This window comes from Myotis nattereri, assembly GCF_964212035.1.
Source record: "Myotis nattereri genome assembly, chromosome: 3".
Lineage (NCBI taxonomy): Eukaryota > Metazoa > Chordata > Mammalia > Chiroptera > Vespertilionidae > Myotis > Myotis nattereri.
In genome coordinates this window covers 215,696,421-215,715,540 of record NC_138077.1, presented here as the reverse complement: position 1 = coordinate 215,715,540, position 19,120 = coordinate 215,696,421, and the positions used below count along the sequence as shown (strand labels likewise).

Here is a 19,120-nt window from a genome sequence, read left to right as displayed (position 1 = left end):
CTCCCCTAAGCCGGCAGGCGGACATCCCCCGAGGGGTCCCCAACTGTGAGAGGGTGCAGGCCGGGCTGAGGGACACCCCCCCCCCCCCAGTGCATGAATTTTGTGCTCCGGGCCTCAAGCCTCTGGTGGTAGATATGATAGGTGTTCAGTGGATACAGAATAGACACATAGTGGCCCTGAGCTGCTACATAAGTTACCAAGTAGATGCATGGTAGGAGGCACACGCGGGAGGACTCACCAGCGTCCGTCCGTCTGTCCGTCCATCCGGGACCAGTCCCTGTCTGAGGGATGTTTGTCAGAGGGAGGGCGGTGGGTGGGGTTTGGGAAAACGCCCGGTTTCCTTTCCTCTTTCCTCGTTTCCTCTGGCGCAGACGGAGGGCCACTCCTGTCGTGGGTGGAGGGGCCTGGCTTCTGTGTGGGCCCCGGCGCCGTCCTCACCGGGACCCCAGCTCCAGGCCTTTCCTGCAGCCTCATCGCCCTCCCCCAGCTCCGTCCTAAGTCCTGGCCAACCTGTACCCCAGGCCCAGGCAGGGCATCGTCCATAAATATCGCAGCAAAGGTTCTAGAAGGCACGCGCCCCATAACAGCACTCTCACCGGAGCCGTCGTGTTTTTACTTTGCTTTTTTATTGCGGCCAGTGATACGGGTGACCCCCACGCCCCCCCAATTGTCACTTTAAATGTTGCCAAATGGGTAGCGAGGATTCCAGTGTCCCCGACTGTCTCATTTTTTATTTATTTATTTTTTAATATATTTTATCGATTTTTTTACAGAGAGGAAGGGAGAGGGATAGAGAGTCAGAAACATCGATGAGAGAGAAACATCGATCAGCTGCCTCCTGCACACCCCCCACTGGGGATGTGCCCGCAACCCAGGTACATGCCCTTGACCGGAATCGAACCCGGGACCCTTGAGTCCGCAGGCCGTCACTCTGTCCACTGAGCCAAACCGGTCAGGGCTCAATTTTTTTTTTTTTAAACGAAGTTTGCGTTTGAGTCAATTGAGACGAGGCTGTACCTGCAGCCGGCGGTAGCAGAAGGGTAGCCTTTGGCACCCCCTCAGCCCAGCTCCTGGGCGCTCCGCTGTGCAATGGAGCAGCGTCCGCGAGGCCATCGCGCCCTGTCGTCCACGTCACTTCATCCCGGTGTGACCGGTCGAGGAGTGGCACGTTCGGTCCGCACAGGGATCTCCTGCTGCTGCCCTTCTGGTGCCGTGTCCCTGCCCCGTGTCCCCGCCCCGTGTGCCCGCCCCGTGTCCCCGCCCCGTGTGCCCGCCCCGTGTCCCTGCCCCCTGCCTGCCGCCCACCTGCTCTCCATCCCCGCGGCTCCCTCCTCCATCTCGGTCAGCACCTCCTGGTGGTCCCGCTGCTGCTGGGTCACACCTGCGGGGGTGGTCAGGGTCTCTGGGCTGGCCCTGGGGTCCCACCAGCCCCTCGATGGCCCTGGTCACTCACCCGCTGGCCCTCAGACCATCACCTGCAGACCCAAGGGGGGGGGCTGTCTCCTCCCTGGGCTCAGCTGCACCCCCCCACACCCTACACCCCCACTGGGCCAGCGACTGTTTCTCTTGGTCCTGGAGGCGGGGGTGCGAGATCAGGGCGGGTCTGCAAGGCCTCTTCCTGGTGTGCAGGCCCCGATTTCGTTCTCGTGTTCTCTCTTCTGAGGCCACTGAGCCCATGCAGGGCCCCATGGGGACCCCTCACCCCCAAGTCACCTCCAAAGCCCCACCTCCTAGCCCATCACACTTGGGGGTTAGGCTTCAGCCTGGAAAGGGGGGACTCACGTTCAGCCCATAACAGCGGGTGTGGTGGGAACAAAGATGAAGTATTTTGGGGGCCCCCTGGGCCAGGACCACACGGCAGCCAAGAATGGGGTGGGGATGAGAGCGGGGAGCAGGGCCGGGGAGACAAGGGAGTGAGGGCTTGGGAGCCGGTGCCGCCAGGGTCTGCAGAGAACCTGGGTTTGGGGGGCAGAGGCGGCGATGAGGGGTTCGGGGAGGATGGGGTGTGACCTGAGTCAGGGCTGCCCCCCTGTCCCCTGGTGTCAGGTCTGCTCCGAGGGGCCGGCTACCCAAGGCCTCCCCCCTCGTGCCTCACGCTGCCAGGCAGGTCGCCACCAGGTGGATGCTGGGACGCTCAGCGTCAGCCCTGCCCCCCGACTCTCTGTGGGCCCACGCCTGCCAGACCCTCTCTGATCCGGGGGGCCAGACGCTTTCCCCACACCCTGCTTCTCAGGCTGTGATTCTCCTCTCGGGGTTCACACGCGCCGGGCACGTGTCCAGCTCCTGTCCGGCCCTCGGGACGTTCCCACGTGGAAAAGACCCGCGTGGGGCGAGGACAGGACACTGTCTCCCTCTGCGGGGCGCTGAGGTCCTCGTCAGGCAGGTCTGCGTCCCGTTTCCTCGGCAACAGGAGTTCCCAGCAGGCCGTGGGCCTGAGACTGCGAGCTGGCAGGGGCGGAGGGGAGGTGGGTGTGGACATGAGGAGGGGAGGTGGCTCTTGCAGGGGGTGGTTGGAGGGGCGGTAGGTGGGTCTGTGGTGCGGCCGAGGGGAGGGGTTAAGGGGGGTGTCAAGGTCATGGGTGTGGAGACAAGAGAAGGGACCCGCACCTTCGAGGGCAGGGAGATGATGGAGTCCAAGAGGGGACCCCTGGTTTATAGTCGACGCTCAACCACTGAGCCACCCCCGCTCTCCCACCATCAGTCCCTGCTCAGCGTTTGGGGGAGGAGCAGGCAGAAAGGCGATGAGCTGGCGTCCGTGCGGAGCTGGTTTGTGCGAGTTGTCACACGGGTGGTGCTAGCAGGGCACATGCCAGGTGGCCGGCTCGATCCCCGGTGGGGGGCGTGCAGGAGGGAGCCGACCCAGGATTCTCTCATCGTTGCTTTCTGTCTCTCTCTCTTCCTCTCCCTTCCTCTCTGGAATCAATAAAATATATTTTTTTTAAAAAAGAAGGGAAGAGGAAGTTAAGAGCCGGCAGGACTCTGTAGGCTGGCCCTGGTGCTGGGACTTCGTGGGGGTGATGACGAACGGGCTCTCCTCTCTCTGAGCCCTGAGTCTCGCCTCCATCACATGCTAACCCTTTGCCCTGTTGTGGGGTTCCTGTCGTCCGTCCTTCCCACACCAGGTCGTGGGAAGCTCCTCTTTTTTAAATAAAGCTTTATTGTTGAAAGTATTACATGTCCCCTTTTCCCCCATCCACCGCCTTGCCCCAGGCCCTCACCACCCCGCTGTCCGTGCCCGTGGGCCGTGCATATGTGCACACAAGGTCTCTGGTTGATCGCCTCCCACCCACCCAGCTCCCCCAGCTCCCCTCCGAGATGCCGCCCTCTGTCCCTGCCTCCGTGGCTCTGGATCCACTCCGTTCACATATGTGACTGAGATGCCACATGGGCGAGGCCGTGTGACACGTGTCCTTCTCTGACGGACTGATGTCACTTAGCACCATCTCGCCAGGCCCCTCCCTGCTGTCTCAGAGGGTAAGAGGCCCTTTTTTACGGCTGGAAGCTCCTCCTCTTTGCCCGCAGGGCAGGTGTGTGTGGGTCGTGGCTTCCGTGTGCCTTGCCCACGCCGACGGCCGACGGCACGTGGCGCCCGCGTCTGTGGAGTGCTGGTCGGGTCTTTGGCCCAGTTTCAAATCAGCCTGTTTTTTTAAAAGCAGTTTAATTGGGCTGCTCGCCGCTCTCACTGGCACTGGCTCGCGGGGGCTCCGTGCGTTTCGGGCGTGAGTCCTGTGCCGCCCCGCGTCCGCCCTCGCCCCACGCTGGCTTCTCACGCGTGACGAGCGTGAGATCCGACGGTTGGTGCTCTTCGTCCTGCGAGGGAATCCCCTGGACCGGGCGCTGCTGCCACGCCCAGGCCCAGCCTGGCAGTCGGCCTGGTGCGCGGTGGGAGGTGGACAGGCCTGTGATCGTGGTGAGCGCCCGGGACCCAGCACCAGGCTTTCCCAGTGGGTCCCAGCAGCCTCCTTCCCTCGCTGGGTGACGCCCGTGGCCTGTCTCTGGGCTTCTGTCCGCTGGGCTCTGCGGCACCACCGGTGACAGTTCAGCTTTGCCGTTACGGTTAGTTAGCATCTCGTGTTGTAAGCTCTTCCCCCTGTTTTGTTTCTTGCTTCTTTCTTTTTTAAATATATTTTTATTGATTTCAGAGAGGCAGGGAGGGAGAGAGTTAGAAACATCAACGATCAGAGAGAATCACGGATCGGCTGCCTCCTGCACGCCCCCCGCCGGGGATGGAGCCCACAATCGGGGCCTGTGCTCTGACCGGGATCGAGCCGTGACCTCCTGGTTCATAGGTCGACCCTCAACCCCTGAGCCACGCCGACCGGGCTTTAAGGATCTTTTAAAAGCCGAAATTGTATTTATTAACAGTTCATTTCTTTATTGTTTTTAAACGCATTTGATAACTGTAGATACTGAATTACTGTCAGGATGTGTTTTCTGTTAATTTTACTGGTTTCTTTTCATGTTTTTATGTTAGTCAATATCAGGTGCTACTGATTTAGGATCGTTCTGTCTGTCTTTCGAATGGACACTTTCACCATCACCAACTCTTGCTCTTCAACATGACACGGATGACGAGCACGTCCGTCTCCTTGGGCTGATGTTAACGTTATACCAGCTGGGCGGGGGCGGGGGGCGCTCGTGTATATGAGGCGTATGTCTTTCCACCCTCTTACTTTCACTGTCTCTGTGTCTTGATTTGGAAACGGCTCTGAGAGTGGAAGGGAGTCGTTTTCATCTGACAGAGGCTGACAGTCACGGCTTTTGGCTGCAGCCTTTCGTCCGTTTACACTTAGGGTCGCACGTCAAGTTGCTGTTTGAAACGTAAAGTGTGTCGTCGCCTCTTCATTTTGTAATCGGCCTTCGGGTCCTTGGTTTTAATCAGGTGTTACTCTCTCCCCTCCCTTTTCTTAGCTTTGTTAAGTGCTTTGTATGTTTTAAATATTCTGGCTTCCTGAGAAATTAGAAGGCACGTTCTTGATTCTTGGAACAACGGGCCTTCGAGGATCGCTTTGCTGATTCCCAGGAAGGCAAGAACCTCGTAACCTTACTCCGCTCTCTTTTTAAAAAATATATTTTATTGATCTTTTACAGAGAGGAAGGGAGAGGGATAGAGAGTTAGAAACATCGATGAGAGAGAAACATTGATCAGCTGCCTCCTGCACACCTCCCACTGGGGATGTGCCCGCAACCAAGGTACATGCCCCTGACCGGAATCGAACCTGGGACCCTTCAGTCCGCAGGCCGACGCTCTATCCACTGAGCCACACCGGTCAGGGATTACTCCACTCTCTTGATCCCCCATCGGTTTTCATGCTGCTGTTACATGTGCGGAGTCTGCGCGTGCTTTAAACCCCACAGCCATCGCCGCTAATATCCGCGAAGGAGCATCCGTCAGATTCGCCCCCCGTGAGCTCGCTGCTTCCTGCCGGGGGCCTCGGCCGAGACCCTGCCCTCCTGCCTGTTCACTGCCTGCCCCGTCCCCCAGCTCCGCCTGCTGACCGGGAGCTGCGTGTCCTTTCTGTGAGATGTCTTTCTTCTGCCTTCGCTGGCGAGGACGTTCTCCGCCAGGCGTGGCCTCGGGTGACGTGGGCCGTGGCCTCGGGTGACGTGGGCCGTGGCCTCGGGTGACGTGGGCCTCCCTCCTGGGCGCTGTTTCCGTGGAGCATCGCCAGCCGACATGGCGCCGGCCCCTCGAAGGCGATGCCTCTCTTTCCTCGGCTGCGTTGGAAACGTCCTTGTCCTTCCGTTCGCAGCCTCGCGGGGGCGGGGGTGAGGCCGGGGGGGGGGGGGGGGCCTGAGTTGTCCGGACTCGTCGGGCCGGCCAGCCTGTGGACCTGGGGCATGATGTCTGCGTCGCTTTTGCAGGAGACCAGCCGGCGTCTTCTCAGATGTGGCCCTGCCCACGCTCCTCGCTCCCCGGCCTGTGTCCCCGTCTTCCCGAGTCGCATCGATCCTTCGCTCTTTTCCTTCCTGCCTCCACCTGGGGCCTCCAACCACCCTCTCTTGTTTGTCTAATCTGCTTTTTTTAAAAAAAAAAAAAACTTTTTATTGATTTCAGAGAGAAAGGGAGAGAGATAGAAACGTCAAAGATGAGAGAGAATCATGGATCGGCTGCCTCCTGCACGCCCCACACTGGGGATCGAGCCCACAACCCGGGCATGGGCCCTTGATTGGAATCGAACCCAGGACCCTTCAGTCTGCAGATCTATGCTCTAGCCACTGAGCCACACCGGCCAAGGCAGTGATTGCCATTTTTGATCAAATATTTGCCTAGAATGAGCTGACGTTGCACCTCACCCTGGGGAGACGGTGGCCCCGCCCTCCTGGGCGCAGAATTCATGGAAGTCGCTCCCCAGGAGGGAGCTGGCCTGGAGGCATGGCCACCCCGTGTGGCTGCACCCCTCCCTGTGGCTGCCCCCCTCCCTTGGTCCGCGGGCTCCTCACCGCCCCGTGGCCTTGCTTGGCGCTGTCCCCTTGCCACGTCCCGGGCACCTGGGCTGGGCTGGGCTGGTCGCCCGGCGGCTGCCCGTCCTCAGGGAACAGGAGGCCTCGACTGCCGCCCCACGCGCTCCGGACGAGGCAGGGCCACGTGCGAGCCTGGGGCGCACACTGTGCTTCGCAGCCTGTTGCTCTCAGTTCCGTTTCTTTAAATGTATTTTCTTCGCCTTGTCAGAGCCGTCAAGACGCCAGATTGCCATGGCGACGGCTGGTTAAAATCCCCGCAGCGTCCTAATTATAGGCTCTCAGCCCGGCGATGAGCCACTTTGGGGGCCGCGGAGCGGAGGCTGAGGGGGAAGCCAGCGCCGACAGCTGCCGCAGCCACCGGCCTCCACCACCGCTGGCCGGAGCCACCGCGCCCGCGGGCGGGACCGCGCCTTCCCACAGCGGCACTCAGAGCGACACGGGGCCAGGATGGCCGCCAGGCCGTGCACAGGGAGTGGTCAGGGCTCCTCCAGGGCGGCTGGGCGGCCGCCCCCCCATGTCCCGTCCCCAGGAGGCCATTCCCGTTCACCCACGTGTCTGTGGCCCGTTTCCCATGGCGTCTCCTCCGTGGAGATGAGTCCAGGGAGACGGTGGACGTGGCTGGGCACATGGCCGCACGGCCGCTGTCCCCGGCGCCCACCCCCCGTCAGCGCCCACACGCCTTCCTTCTCCTGGGAACTTTTCTCCTGTGGCTGTCGCTTCCCAGGAACAGGGCTGTGACTCCCTCTCTCTCTCTCTCTCTCTCTCTCTCTCTCTCTCTCTCTCTCTTATTTTTAATCCTCACATGAGGGTATTTTGCATTGATTTTTAGAGAGAGTGGGGGAGAGAGGGAAAGACCCAGAGACACATCGACGTGAGAGAGACCTCGATGGGCTGCCTCCTGCAGGCACCCCGACCAGGGCCCGGGCTGGGGAGGAGCCTGCACCCGAGGTCGGTGCCCTTGACCCGACTCGAACCCGGGACCCTTCCGTCCGCAGGCCGACGCTCTACCCACTGAGCCCACCCGGCTCGGCTCTCCTGTTCCTACGAAGACACGTGTCCCATCAGAGGCCTCGCCCCTCACAGGCCCCCCCCAAACGCAGCTGCCTGCTCAGGGCTTCCCCCTGCGGCTCAGGGCATCCCGGACGGATCGGGGACGGACATTCAGCTTCACGGGTACCCAGGGCTCTCACCGCGGACTCGTCACTTGTGTTCTGCGCCCGCGGGTCCCGCCGGCTCCCGCCCATCCCCTCGCTGGCCCCGGCCTGTGTGTCTCCCTCGGCCTCTGCCAGGAGGGCTCGGTTCCCGTTCCGCAGCTTTAAGCGACTTGGACACCCGGTGGCGTGGTCAGACTCTGACCTGTCGAGTGCGCGGGCGGAGGGCAGAGCCAGCGCCTTGGGGTGGTGTGTCCCCCGACCTGCCCAGCCCCCTCGGCCATCCCTGCCTCGGCCCCTGCGCCCTGCTCCCTCGCTCTGTGGGGGGGACGGTCACTCCTGTGGACATGAACAGGGACCCGCCGTGGACCAGCTTCCCCCAGAACAAGCCAGGAGGGCACCTGTCATCTGGGCAGAGGGCCTGGGGGGGTCAGGGGCAGGCTGATGGGGGGCAGGTGGGACGAGGGGCACGTGGACAAGGGACCCCAGGCCGAGCCTGAGGTGTGAGCCCCACATGGTGGGGAGGGAGGTGCTCGCTCTGCCCCCAACCCCGCCCTGGTCTCCCCTGGGCGTGGAGCCCTCGAGGGAGGGCCAGGCCACGCGGCCCCCACCTTGGCTGTGGCTCCTGCCCCCCAGGTACCCAGCCACGTGGCCCTGACCGATCTCCCATGAAAGGGGAGAAGCAGGTCTGCGCTCGCCGTGACCAGATTCCGGCAGTTCCCGCCCGGGCCAGTCGCTTGTTTTAAAAGCATCCCGTCGTCGCCACCGTTTCCACATTCGCGTCCCCCCCCCCCCCCCCCCCCCGTCCAGTCCCCCAAGGTCTCCCCTGTGGGGCTGTGAGCTGGAGCTGCTCCATGTCAAAGGGGCTGGGGCACAGGGCTCACGCTCTGGGACCAGAACCGGGTCCCAGCGCGGCCCTGGGAGAGGGCTCCCCACACCCCTTCCTGGGACTTGGTCACATGCGTGTCGGGAAAGTGGCGTTCGATGACGGGTTCCTTCTTTTGCTTCCCCTGCCCCGGGGTTTGTAGGGCTGGGGACCCTCAGGGGCTCGTGTCTGGGGGGCTGGGCAGCGCTGTGGCCAGGCTCACTGGACCGCGTGGCAGCCGCTGCCCCTGGGCGGGTGGGAGGCATAAATCTCACCTGAGCTCGAGTCTCGTCGTCCCGGGTACGAGGCGCCCGGTGTCCCTGCCGGAGCGAAGGGGTTACAGGAGGCGGGAGGACACAGTCTCGGATGGTCCCTCAGCCTGACCCTGGCGGGTGCCTGCCCTGCAGCATCGGGCTGCTGTCTGGGCCCGTCTGTCCTCCCCCGGGGCTGTGACGGGGCCACGTGGGGAGGGGCCACGTGAGGAGGGCGCAGGAGGGAGCTGCTTGCTGTCGTCGCGCCTGCCTCCCAGGCCCTGGCCGCCCAGCAGCAGCCTGTCCTTAAGGCACCTGCTCACAACCTTCCCGTGTCCTTTCCAGAATCCATCTACCGCCGCGGAGCCCGAAGATGGAGGAAGCTGTACCGCGCCAACGGCCACCTCTTCCAAGCCAAGCGCTTTAACAGGGTGAGCACTGCCCTCTGGATGTGGGCTCTGGCTGTCGTGTGCCAAGTGCCGGGTGCTGAGTGCTGAGTGCTGAGTGCTCCGTGCCGAGTGCTGAGTGCCGAGTGCTGTGTACCCCTGTCGCCGCCTGTTGAGAGGCCACTGGCCCAGGTTGGACGTGTCCGAGAGGGCTGGCTGACCTCGTGGTGTAGGATTTGACCAGTTTTCTTAAATGAGCTCCGACCAGGCTGTGGGTACAGGTGCCCCCTTTTTATTTGCGACCCTCTCAGCAGAGAGAAATGTGTTTAAAATGACAAGAGAAACAGAAACTTGTACATGAGTTACGGCTGGAAAGTTCTAGCTGGGAAGCGCGGGGGCCTGGGCGCAGTGGGCGAGCCGTGGCCGTGGAGCGGGAAGCAGCCATGGGCCTGGGCGCGGTGGGCGAGCCGTGGCCGTGGAGCGGGAAGCAGCCATGGGCCTGGGCGCGGTGGGCGAGCCGTGGCCGTGGAGCGGGAAGCAGCCATGGGCCTGGGCGCGGTGGGCGAGCCGTGGCCGTGGAGCGGGAAGCAGCCATGGGCCTGGGCGCTGGTGGGCGAGCCGTGGCCGTGGAGCGGGAAGCGCGGGGGCCTGGGCGTGGTGGGCGAGCCGTGGCCGTGGAGCGGGAAGCAGCCATGGGCCTGGGCGCGGTGGGCGAGCCGTGGCCGTGGAGCGGGAAGCAGCCATGGGCCTGGGCGCAGTGGGCGAGCCGTGGCCGGCGCTGAGACCAGCTTCATGCTCACACGTGGAACAGCTCACACTCAGAGTCCGTTCTGTACAGCGGACGGTGACCCTCAGGGTCAGTTTAGGACCATGAAGAACAAAGGGGGCCATTGGAGATCGACAAGGTCCCGGGAAAAACGGAGGTGACCGCATGTTCCTGTGGCCGTCACAGCGCCAGGCAGGCCCGTTCTCCCTGGGTGCCCACGGCTGCTCCGCTCCAGCCCTCCTCCCTGCCAGGGGGGCCTTGCTCGTCACCCCTGCCCGCAGGCCGCCCCCTCGGGGCCACAGGTCCCCCCACGTGGATGGACGGAGGGGGCTCCTGAGCCCAGGCCACCTGCTGCCCCAGCCCCACGCCATCTTCTGAGAGAATCACCGGAGGGTCCGCTGGCCTGCGGTTCACTGGTCCCCCCGGGCGCGTGGGCTCTGGGAGCACCAGGCCCCGCCTCAGGCGCATGTCATCCGCCCGCAGAGAGCGTACTGCGGCCAGTGCAGCGAGAGGATATGGGGCCTCGCCAGGCAGGGCTACCGGTGCGTCAACTGCAAACTGCTGGTCCATAAGCGCTGCCACGTGCTCGTCCCGCTGGCCTGCCAGAGGCATATGGTGAGTGTGGCCTGCCCGGCCCCGCCCCCTCCCCGCCCGGCCCCGGCCCCTCCCTGCCCGGTCCTGCCCCCTCCCTCCCCCTCCCTGCCCCCTCCCGCCCCCTCCCTGCCCCCTCCCTGACCCCTCCCTGACCCCTCCCTGCCCCCTCCTCCCTATCCCCTCCCTGACCCTTCCCTGCCCTCCTCCCTATCCCCTCTGTGCCCCCCACCCTGGTCCCTGCCATGGAGGACATGAGAGGCGGGGGCACCTGTGGGCACAGAGGGTGGCCCCAGCAAGCAGTCGGGGACAGGACCCCCTTGCCGAGCCCTGAGAGTCCCCGGTGCCCTTGGGGAGCCCGGGGCCCTCTGCGGCTCTGGGCTGGGTGTGGGGGGTGAGCTGTGGAGGTGAACCCCGTGCTGCTGGGAGTCAGGGCTCGCCCGCCCGGTGCCCGGCCCCTCGGGCGCTGCTGGCCGTGGGCACAGCTGGCTCCGGCGCCAGGGGGGCGGGAAAGACGCCTCTGGGGCTGGCGCCGGAGCCCGTCTCGGTCTTGCTCTCGGCTCCTTGCACTGTGGCTGCCAAAGTCCACAGGGGGCCCCTTCCCTGGGCCCCGAGGTCGGTGGGGAACCTTTCCTGCCCGGGCCATTTGGGTATTTGTGATGTCATCCTCGGGCCACACAGCATCATCAGCTTAAAAATGAGCCTCTACGATTTGGTCAAACGATTACCTCACCCTCATGCCCTGGTAGGGCCAGACCCAGTGACCATAGGCCTCGCCTGCCCGCGGGCCGGACGCTCCCCACCCCTGTCCTAGGGGGTCCCTAGGCCCACATTCGCTCAGAGATGAGTTCACCCTCAAAGACCAGCCAGTCCTCAGGCCGAGGGAGCCCCGCAGGCCCCAGGTGACCGCCCGCGGGGAGCTGCCTCCATTGTGACGTCAGCGTGTGGAACCCCGTGAGCTGGACGTGGGCTCAGCCTGCCTGGGCTGACATGCGCCGGAGCCACAGTGAGGGCGGGGGCGGGGGCCGAGCCTTCGGGAAAAGTGCCCGTTGTGCCCAGCACCTGCCTGGCAGGCCGCCCCCCAGGGCGTGGAGCGGGCACCCCCGCCGGTGGCATCACAGGTCACTGCAGTGCGACCAGGTAGCAGTTGGCAGGATGAGTGTTAGGACACACGTAACGATGTGCATGTTTTCTTTTTAAACGTTTTTCATCCGTTTCAGAGAGAGGAAGGGAGAGGGAGAGGGAGAGGGGGATGGAAACATAATGATGAGAGCATCGATCGGCTGCTCCTGCACGCCCCCCACTGGGGATCGAGCCCGCAACCCGGGCCTGTGCCTTTGCCTGGAATCGATCCGTGACCTCCTGGTTCATCGTCGACGCTCACCCCTGAGCCAGCCGGCCGGCCAGCGTGTCTGCTCTAATGGGAGCTTTGCCGCCTCCCGTCTCAGAGCTGCGGCTCCTGCCTTGACGCCTGCGCCCCGGGGGGGGCCTCTCCCCACAGGATCCCGTCATGCCGTCCCAGGAGCCTCCGGTAGATGACAAGGACGACGACGTGGACCTGGCTCCCGAGGAGACCGATGGCAGTAAGCGCTTCCTCCCCCGGGCGCCGGGCGCTGCCGCCCTGGTGCCCACTGGCCCCCCCTTCCTGACCCCGTCTGCCCTCCCCGGGACCAGGTCGGCGGTGAGGCCCCCATGGTGGGGCCGAGACACACTCTCCGGGGCCTTCCCTGGGCCCCACGTCTCCCCGAGTGGCTGCCATGGGACCCCGCTCCCCTCTGCGCCTGCAGGGGCGTCTGCAAGGCGCTTGGTGTGGCAGCCACTGCGCCGGCCCCTCCACTCGGCTGCTGCGGGGCGGCTGGGCCTCGGGGGAAAGGCCGCTGGGCATGTGTTGCAGCTCCCGGGGTTTTGCAGGGTTTTTGTTGGTGGGGACAGGCTCCCTGATCCCAGGAGCCCTTCGGGGTGAAAGGAGACCAGGCTCTTCTCTTAGCACGGCAGCTCCCACAGAGGAGACTCCTAACAGCAGTTACCCACCCACCTGCCCGTCCATCACCCATCATCTGTCATTCACTCACCCACCCATCCATTATCCCCACCCACCATCCACCATCCACCCACCTATCCATTATTCACTCATCCATCTACCCATCCATCCACCATCCCCACCACCCACCACCCATCCACCCACCCATCCACCCATCCACCCATCCATCATCCCCACCACCCACCACCCATCCACCCACCCACCTATCCATTATTCACTCATCCATCTACCCATCCATTCACCATCCCCACCACCCACCACCCATCCATCCACCATCCACCCATCCACCATCCCCACCACCCACCACCCATCCACCCACCCACCTATCCATTATTCACTCATCCATCTACCCATCCATCCACCATCCACCCATCCACCATCCCCACCATCCACCCATCCATCCACATACCCACCCTTCCACCATCTACTGTCCACCAACCACCATCCACTTATTCACTGTCTCCTCATCTCCCCATCCACCTGCTACCCACCCCCCTATCCATTCATCGTCCATCTGCCCATCTGTCCACTCTAAGAACAAAGACTGGCAGGTGGACCCAGCATCTGACGTGACTCGTCCCACGGGTCTGCGCGGGGCCCGGGAAGCCACGCTTCCTAAGCCTGGTCACGTCGGGTGTGGCTGCTGCCGGCGTCTGCCCCGCGCGCGGCTGGCCTGGTCCTGGTGTCGGGGGACGTCCTCCCGACCACACCTGTGACACCCTGTTCCTTTCCCTTCCTAGTTCCTTACATCTCCTCCTCCCGGAAACATGACAGCATTAAAGATGACTCGGAGGTGAGTGCAGGTGGCGCCTGGGGATCTCATGTCTGTCTGGGTCCATCGGCTCCTTCCCGGGGCAGCTGAGGCATTTTAACGTGAACCGGACACGTTGGGGATGTGGCTCAGGGAGGGCGTGGTCTTGGCGGCAGCAGGTGGGCCTGCCGCAGGGGGCAGAAGTCCGTGAGGTTTAGCATCTTCATGTTGAGTGCCGAGGTGACCTCTGAGTGGCTGGATGGACAGAGTAGGGGAACGTGGCAGCGTGAGCCGTGGCTGAATCTCAGCGTGCGGGTGCCGTGCTCACTGTCTAACCCCCGCCCGGAGCAGAGCAGGCCGCGTTGTCATTGGCTGAGGCTGTGGGATCCCAGGCGGCGGGCGGCCTAACCTGGCTCAGGGACCTCTGGCCCCAGGGCTCTGCGGTCAGGTTTGGAGGATGATCGCACTGTCCGTGGGAGACACGTAGCACCGCGCTGGCACTCGGGGAGCTTCCGTGGCACCGGTGTTGGCATGGCTGTTTCCACATCAGCCCAGGGGCTCAGGCCATCACGGTGGGCGCAGGAGCCATGTGGCCGCAGGCTCGGTGCGGGATGGGTGGGGGCCGGGCTCACGAGCCTTTGCCTTGTCTCCTGGGCCCTCTGCAGGGCTGGCCGTGTCTGGGCCCAGGGCCACACGTGGACTGAGATGCCCATGAGCTCATCCGTGACGTGGCTCTCACTCCCAGGCTCAGATCCTCAGGTTCCCTGTGACCCTTTCCACGACAGGCGCTCCCATCGCGGGAAATCGGTGCCTCATGAAGCCAGGAGACCTTGGCGTCCACGGCACCTCTCACATGGCGCACGGGACCCTCTGTCTGGGAACCTGTGTGTGATGTGAAGGCTGATTGTGAGGCGCCGGGAGGAGACTGGGCGGCGAGGAGGGGACACCCAGGACCTGGTCAGGCAGGCCTGGGTCTTTTTTTTTAATACTAGAGGACCGGTGTGCGAAATTCGTGCATGGGGGTGTCCCTCAGCCCAACTTGCACCCTTTCCAATCCGGGACCCTCGGGGGATGTCTGACTGCCGGTTTAGGTCTGATCCTGGGGATCAGACCTAAACCGGCAGTCGGGCATCCCTCTCCGAATCCTGGACCGCTGGCTCCTAATCGCTCACCTGCCTGCCTGCCTGGTTGCCCCTAACTGCCCCCCCCCCATGCCGGCCTGATCGCCCCTCTCTGCCTCTGCGTGTCGGCCTGATCGCCCCTAACTGCCTCCCCTGTGGTGTGGTCGCCCCTAATTGCCCCCTGCTGCTGGCCAGTCACCCCCAACTGCCCCCTCCCTGCCGGTTTGGTCGCTCTAACTGCCCCCCACCCCCACCGGCCTGGTCACCCCTTACTGCCCACCCGCCAGCCTGGTCACCCCAAATTGCCCCCCCTGCAGGCCTGGTTGCCCCTAACTGCCCCCCGCCCTGCCAGCCTGGTTGCCCCACGCAGCCTGCTATTCAGTCGTTTGGTCGTCCCTCACTAACCCCCTGCTGGCCTGGTCGTAGGCAGCCATCTTGTGAGGGCATGAGGGTTAATTTGCATATTACCTCTTTATTATATAGGATATGTTTATTGGTTTCAGAGAGGAAAGGAGAGGGAGAGAGAGAAACATCAATGACGAGAGAGAATCGTTGATCGTCTGCCTCTTGCACGCCCCACTCTGGGTATGGAGCCCGCAACCCAGCCCTGTGCCCCGACCGGGAATGGAACCATGACCTCCTGGTTCCTGGGCCGACGCTCACCCCTGAGCCCCGGGACCGGGCTTGCTTGGGGCCCGTCCTTTGTGACTTCCCAGAGGCTGCTGCCCCGAAGGCTCTTGGGGTCGGGTCCTGGCACCATCTCCCCAGCACCCTCTTCACCCGCTGGCAGACCGGGTCCAGGCTGGTGTCTGAGCTCTCATTTTTGTGAAATCGTTTATTTCGTCGAACGATGCATCCTTCACTTTTCCTGTTGTGTGTTTCCCACGCGGCCAGGCCGTTCTCCAGTTCTCGTCGGACCCTGACCCCGTGTCCTACAGCCTAACCCAGTGCTGGCCCATCTGCCTGGAGGCCCCCCGGCCCCACGGGGGAGGGTTCGGGGCCAGGAGACCGCCCGCCTCCCGCGCAGGTCACAGTGCAGGTGTCACCTGTGCTGCTGGCAGCCCCTGTAGCTGAGCGGCTCTCAGGGTTCAGGGAAGCTTCACTTGTAGGTGGCGGGTTCGTTGTAAAAGGAAATAACTCAGGCCCAGCCCTCTCGGGGGTCACCCTCCCCGAACCTGCACGTGTTTGTCAGCCTGGATGGTCTCCGGCCTCGTCCTTGGGGGTCTTAGGGGCTTCGTTCCACAGTCAGGAGCGAGCCCACCCTCACTCAGGCACCAGCTCCCGCCCTCCCTACGGGACTGGAAGTTCCCACCCTCCCATCTCCATCTCTCCGGCTGGTTTCCCTGGCAACTGCCCCTCCCAGGTGATTGAGGGGCTTTGCACAGTCACCTCATTAGCATCACAGAAGCCCTCGGGCTCTTGGGAAATTCCAAAGGCTTTAGGACTCTGTGCCAGGACTGGGAGGAAGACCGGACACCCAGGTCGTTTCACAAACCCGGGTCGCAGGGGGTCCTCTGGCCAGAGAGGGTCCTGGCCGGGCAGACCCGCAGCTGCCCTTCCCGTTCTCCCTGCCTTTGGGCCTGAGGTGCGCGTGGCCTCTGGGCAGCACTGGTGACGGGCACCGTCGAGGTGCCCTCGTGAGCAGGCAACTGGCCACACAGCCGGCGCTCACCTCTGTCCACACAGCCTCGGGGAGCAGCCCCTGGCCCACTTCCCACAGTGACCCACGGATGTCCCGGTCAGTTTCCTACCTGGGGTCCCGTGTGCGCAGGTCAGAGCCACTGACCTCCTGGGCCCCGGGTCCTGGGCAGAGGTGCTCCACGGGGAGGGAGGGAGCGGTTGCCGTCCCTCTGCGCACCTCCCGGTAGCACTCGCTTTGGAGACTGAGCTAGTGATGGAGCTAGCGATGGCTGGGCGGCCCCAGGGCACGTGAGCCTGCAGTCACCCCTCAGTCCTGGCGAGGCTGCCCCCACGCATCCCGCATCCCTCACGGGCCGCTGGCGGCTGGGCTGGGCCGCGGTCTGTGGAAATGAAGAGCTCCAGAGCTCCGGGGTTTCGAGCTCCTTCTGCCGAAGGCTGCGCCGCCCGTAGTTCTTGGCTTTTGTCCCGAGAGGGGTGGCTGCAGGGCCAGGCGCAGGTCTTGGTTGAGGTTGGGATGCCCTGTGTGACTCTGAACCCCACAAGTTCCCCCCTTTCCTCTCCGTTGTCCCGCCCCCCCCTCAGGACCTCAAGCCAGTCATCGACGGGATGGACGGCATCAAGATTTCTCAGGGGCTGGGGCTGCAGGACTTCGACCTCATCAGGGTCATCGGGCGCGGAAGCTACGCCAAGGTCCTCCTGGTGCGGCTCAAGAAGAACGACCAGATCTACGCCATGAAGGTGGTGAAGAAGGAGCTGGTGCATGACGACGAGGTGAGCCGCTGTGGGGCGCCACGGGAGGGGATGCCACGGGAGAGAGCCACGGAGTCTCGTAGGGGTGGCATCCTGGGAGGGAGTGCCACAAGAGGGAGAGCCACGGGGGTTCCATAGAAGTTAGTGCCACAGGAGCTAGAACCACAGGGGGGAGAGCCACGGTGGCACCACGTGTGGGAGAGCCACGGGAGTGCACATCACAGTTTATTGTGTGAATTTTGGTTCTGGTTCCATGGGCTTTATTCTTTTGATTGAAGTGAAATACACACATAATTTGCCATTTCAACCACTTTGAAGTGCACGCACCGGTGGCATTTAGCACTGCCCGCCCCCCCCATGTTGTAATGTACCACCATCACCTCTCCCCAGGGCCAGGACATTTCATCCGCCAACAAGGAGACCCGTCCCTGTTGGCATCACTCCCATCTGCTCTCTGTCTGGGTTTGCTGTCCGAGGCGTTCCGTGTGCACAGGGTCACACGGGGCCTTTGTGTCTGGCTTCTCCGTGAGCGTCCGGTGCTCAAGGCTCCTCCCAGGGGAGCCTGTGCCTGAGCCCCTCCTTTTCCCGGCCGGCTGAGTAACGTTCCAGCGCCGGGCGGGCCCCTGCGGTTGGTCCCGTCTGCCGGGCGTGGACACTGGTTGACCCCCTCGGCTGCCGTGGACACAGGAGCATGGGGATCCGTTAGGGCCTCTGTTCTCAGTCCTTCGGGGTCTTTACCGGGAGTGGCATTGCTGGGTCACAGGTAAGTCCGCGCTGACCTGTCTGAGGAGCCGCGGCCCGTCCTGCCGGCAGCTGCTCCCTCACAGCTCCCCGCGTCCTCCCAGGACCTGCTGTTCCTGGGTTTGGTCGGCTCTGTCCTGGTGGGTGTGACGTGGCCTCTCACTGTGGTCTTGGCTGCGCTGCCATAGTGACTAGTGGTACTGAGCACCGTCCCTGGGCTGGCTGGCTTCATGCACTTTGGGTCTTTCTCTCCTGCACCAGGTGCAGGCTCTGTGTCTTAGACACAGAGAACAGACCCAGGTTCCTGTTGCTGCGGCCGGGACACAGCCCTCCCGCCCGGCCCATGGCGTGAGGGCAGAGCTGGGGCTGGACCTGAGTGCTCACCCGCCCCCCGCCCCCCCAGGGTGCATCTGGGCCGGGCACCGGCTGCCCAGCTGGCCCTGAGCCCTGAGCGCTGAGCTCACACGTGAGTGGCGTGTCTGCACCTCACGGCCGAGGGGTGCGGTGCGGCCCCGTCCTCGCCGCTGGCCAGCTGCACGCTGGTGCTGCAGGCCCTCCCGGCACGGCGGCAGCGGAGAGCGCGCGGACTGCGAGGTGGTCTGTGGGGAGAGGCCCTTGGGAGAGCGGCCCATTGCCCGTCTCGGCCTCTGCGTCGGCCGCTGGGCCCAGAGGCGGAGGCGGGGCTTTCAGGGGGTCCCTGGAGAAGAGAAGAGCGGCCCCTGGAGTCGGCGTGTTGCAGCGGGTGCTCAGCGTGTGCGTGGGGGAGACGGTGTGTCCTGTGGCCGTGAGCCTGGGCCTGGACAGAGGCGATAGGGGCCTCGATAGCCGTGGGCTGGTTAATGGCCCCCGAAGAGAGGTTCCCATGCTAATCCCTGGAACTGTGAATACAGGCCAGCGGGCAGGAGGGAGGCCAGCGGGCAGGAGGGGGGCGAGGGGGCAGGAGGGAGGCCATGCAGGCAGGAGGGAGGCGAGGGGGCAGGAGGGAGGCCAGCGGGCAGGAGGGAGGCGAGGGGGCAGGAGGGAGGCCATGCAGGCAGGAGGGAGGCTGTGCGGGCAGGAGGGAGGCTGTGCGGGCAGGAGGGAGGCGAGGGGGCAGGAGGGAGGCCAGCGGGCAGGAGGGAGGCGAGGGGGCAGGAGGGAGGCTGTGCGGGCAGGAGGGAGGCTGTGCAGGCAGGAGGGAGGCCAGGCAGTCAGGCGGAAGAACCTGGGCTGATCTCCGCCTGGGAGGGAGGCGGAGGCTTGGCGACCAGCAGGGGGCTCTGCCTGAGCACCTGGGTGACCGGCTGCCTTTGGCGAGCAGATGGCGGGGCTGGCCCTGAGCTCGGTGGGGGCCTGGCTTGCAGGGGGGAGGCCGTGTGGAGTTGCCAGGCAGCCATTGCACGAGCAAGTCTGGAGCTCGGGACAGGAGGAGCAGGGACCTCCGCATGGACAGACAGGGTTGGAGCCATTCCACCCAGGGGTCTCCTGCAGGCGGAGCGAAGAGGGGCTTCCCCCAGGTTCCAGCAAGGACCGGGAGAGGCAGCCCTGGGGGCGGAGCGGTGCTGGGGGATGGGCGTGGGACTCCAGAATCTGCTTAACCCTCCACCTGTTCCCTCGTGCC

The 19,120-nt window shown here is 64.0% G+C and overlaps 1 protein-coding gene across 7 annotated transcripts in view; it reads left to right on the top strand.

The window, feature by feature from the left end:
* PRKCZ (protein kinase C zeta) overlaps positions 1–19,120 on the top strand; it is a 60,285-nt gene that overhangs the window by 28,159 nt on the left and 13,006 nt on the right. For 6 of the 7 annotated variants that reach the window (XR_013995815.1, XR_013995816.1, XR_013995817.1 and 3 more), the window contains 5 exons: positions 9,078–9,163; positions 10,368–10,499; positions 11,977–12,058; positions 13,257–13,309; positions 16,612–16,800. Coding sequence is in view for 4 of the 7 variants with exons in the window: in XM_081088274.1 (XP_080944400.1) it covers positions 9,078–9,163; positions 10,368–10,499; positions 11,977–12,058; positions 13,257–13,309; positions 16,612–16,800 (542 nt within the window). In the remaining 3 variants the exon portion in view is untranslated. Of the gene's footprint in view, positions 1–9,077; positions 9,164–10,346; positions 10,500–11,976; positions 12,059–13,256; positions 13,310–16,611; positions 16,801–19,120 lie in introns of all 7 variants that reach the window. The other variant, XM_081088275.1, reaches the window with a different exon arrangement.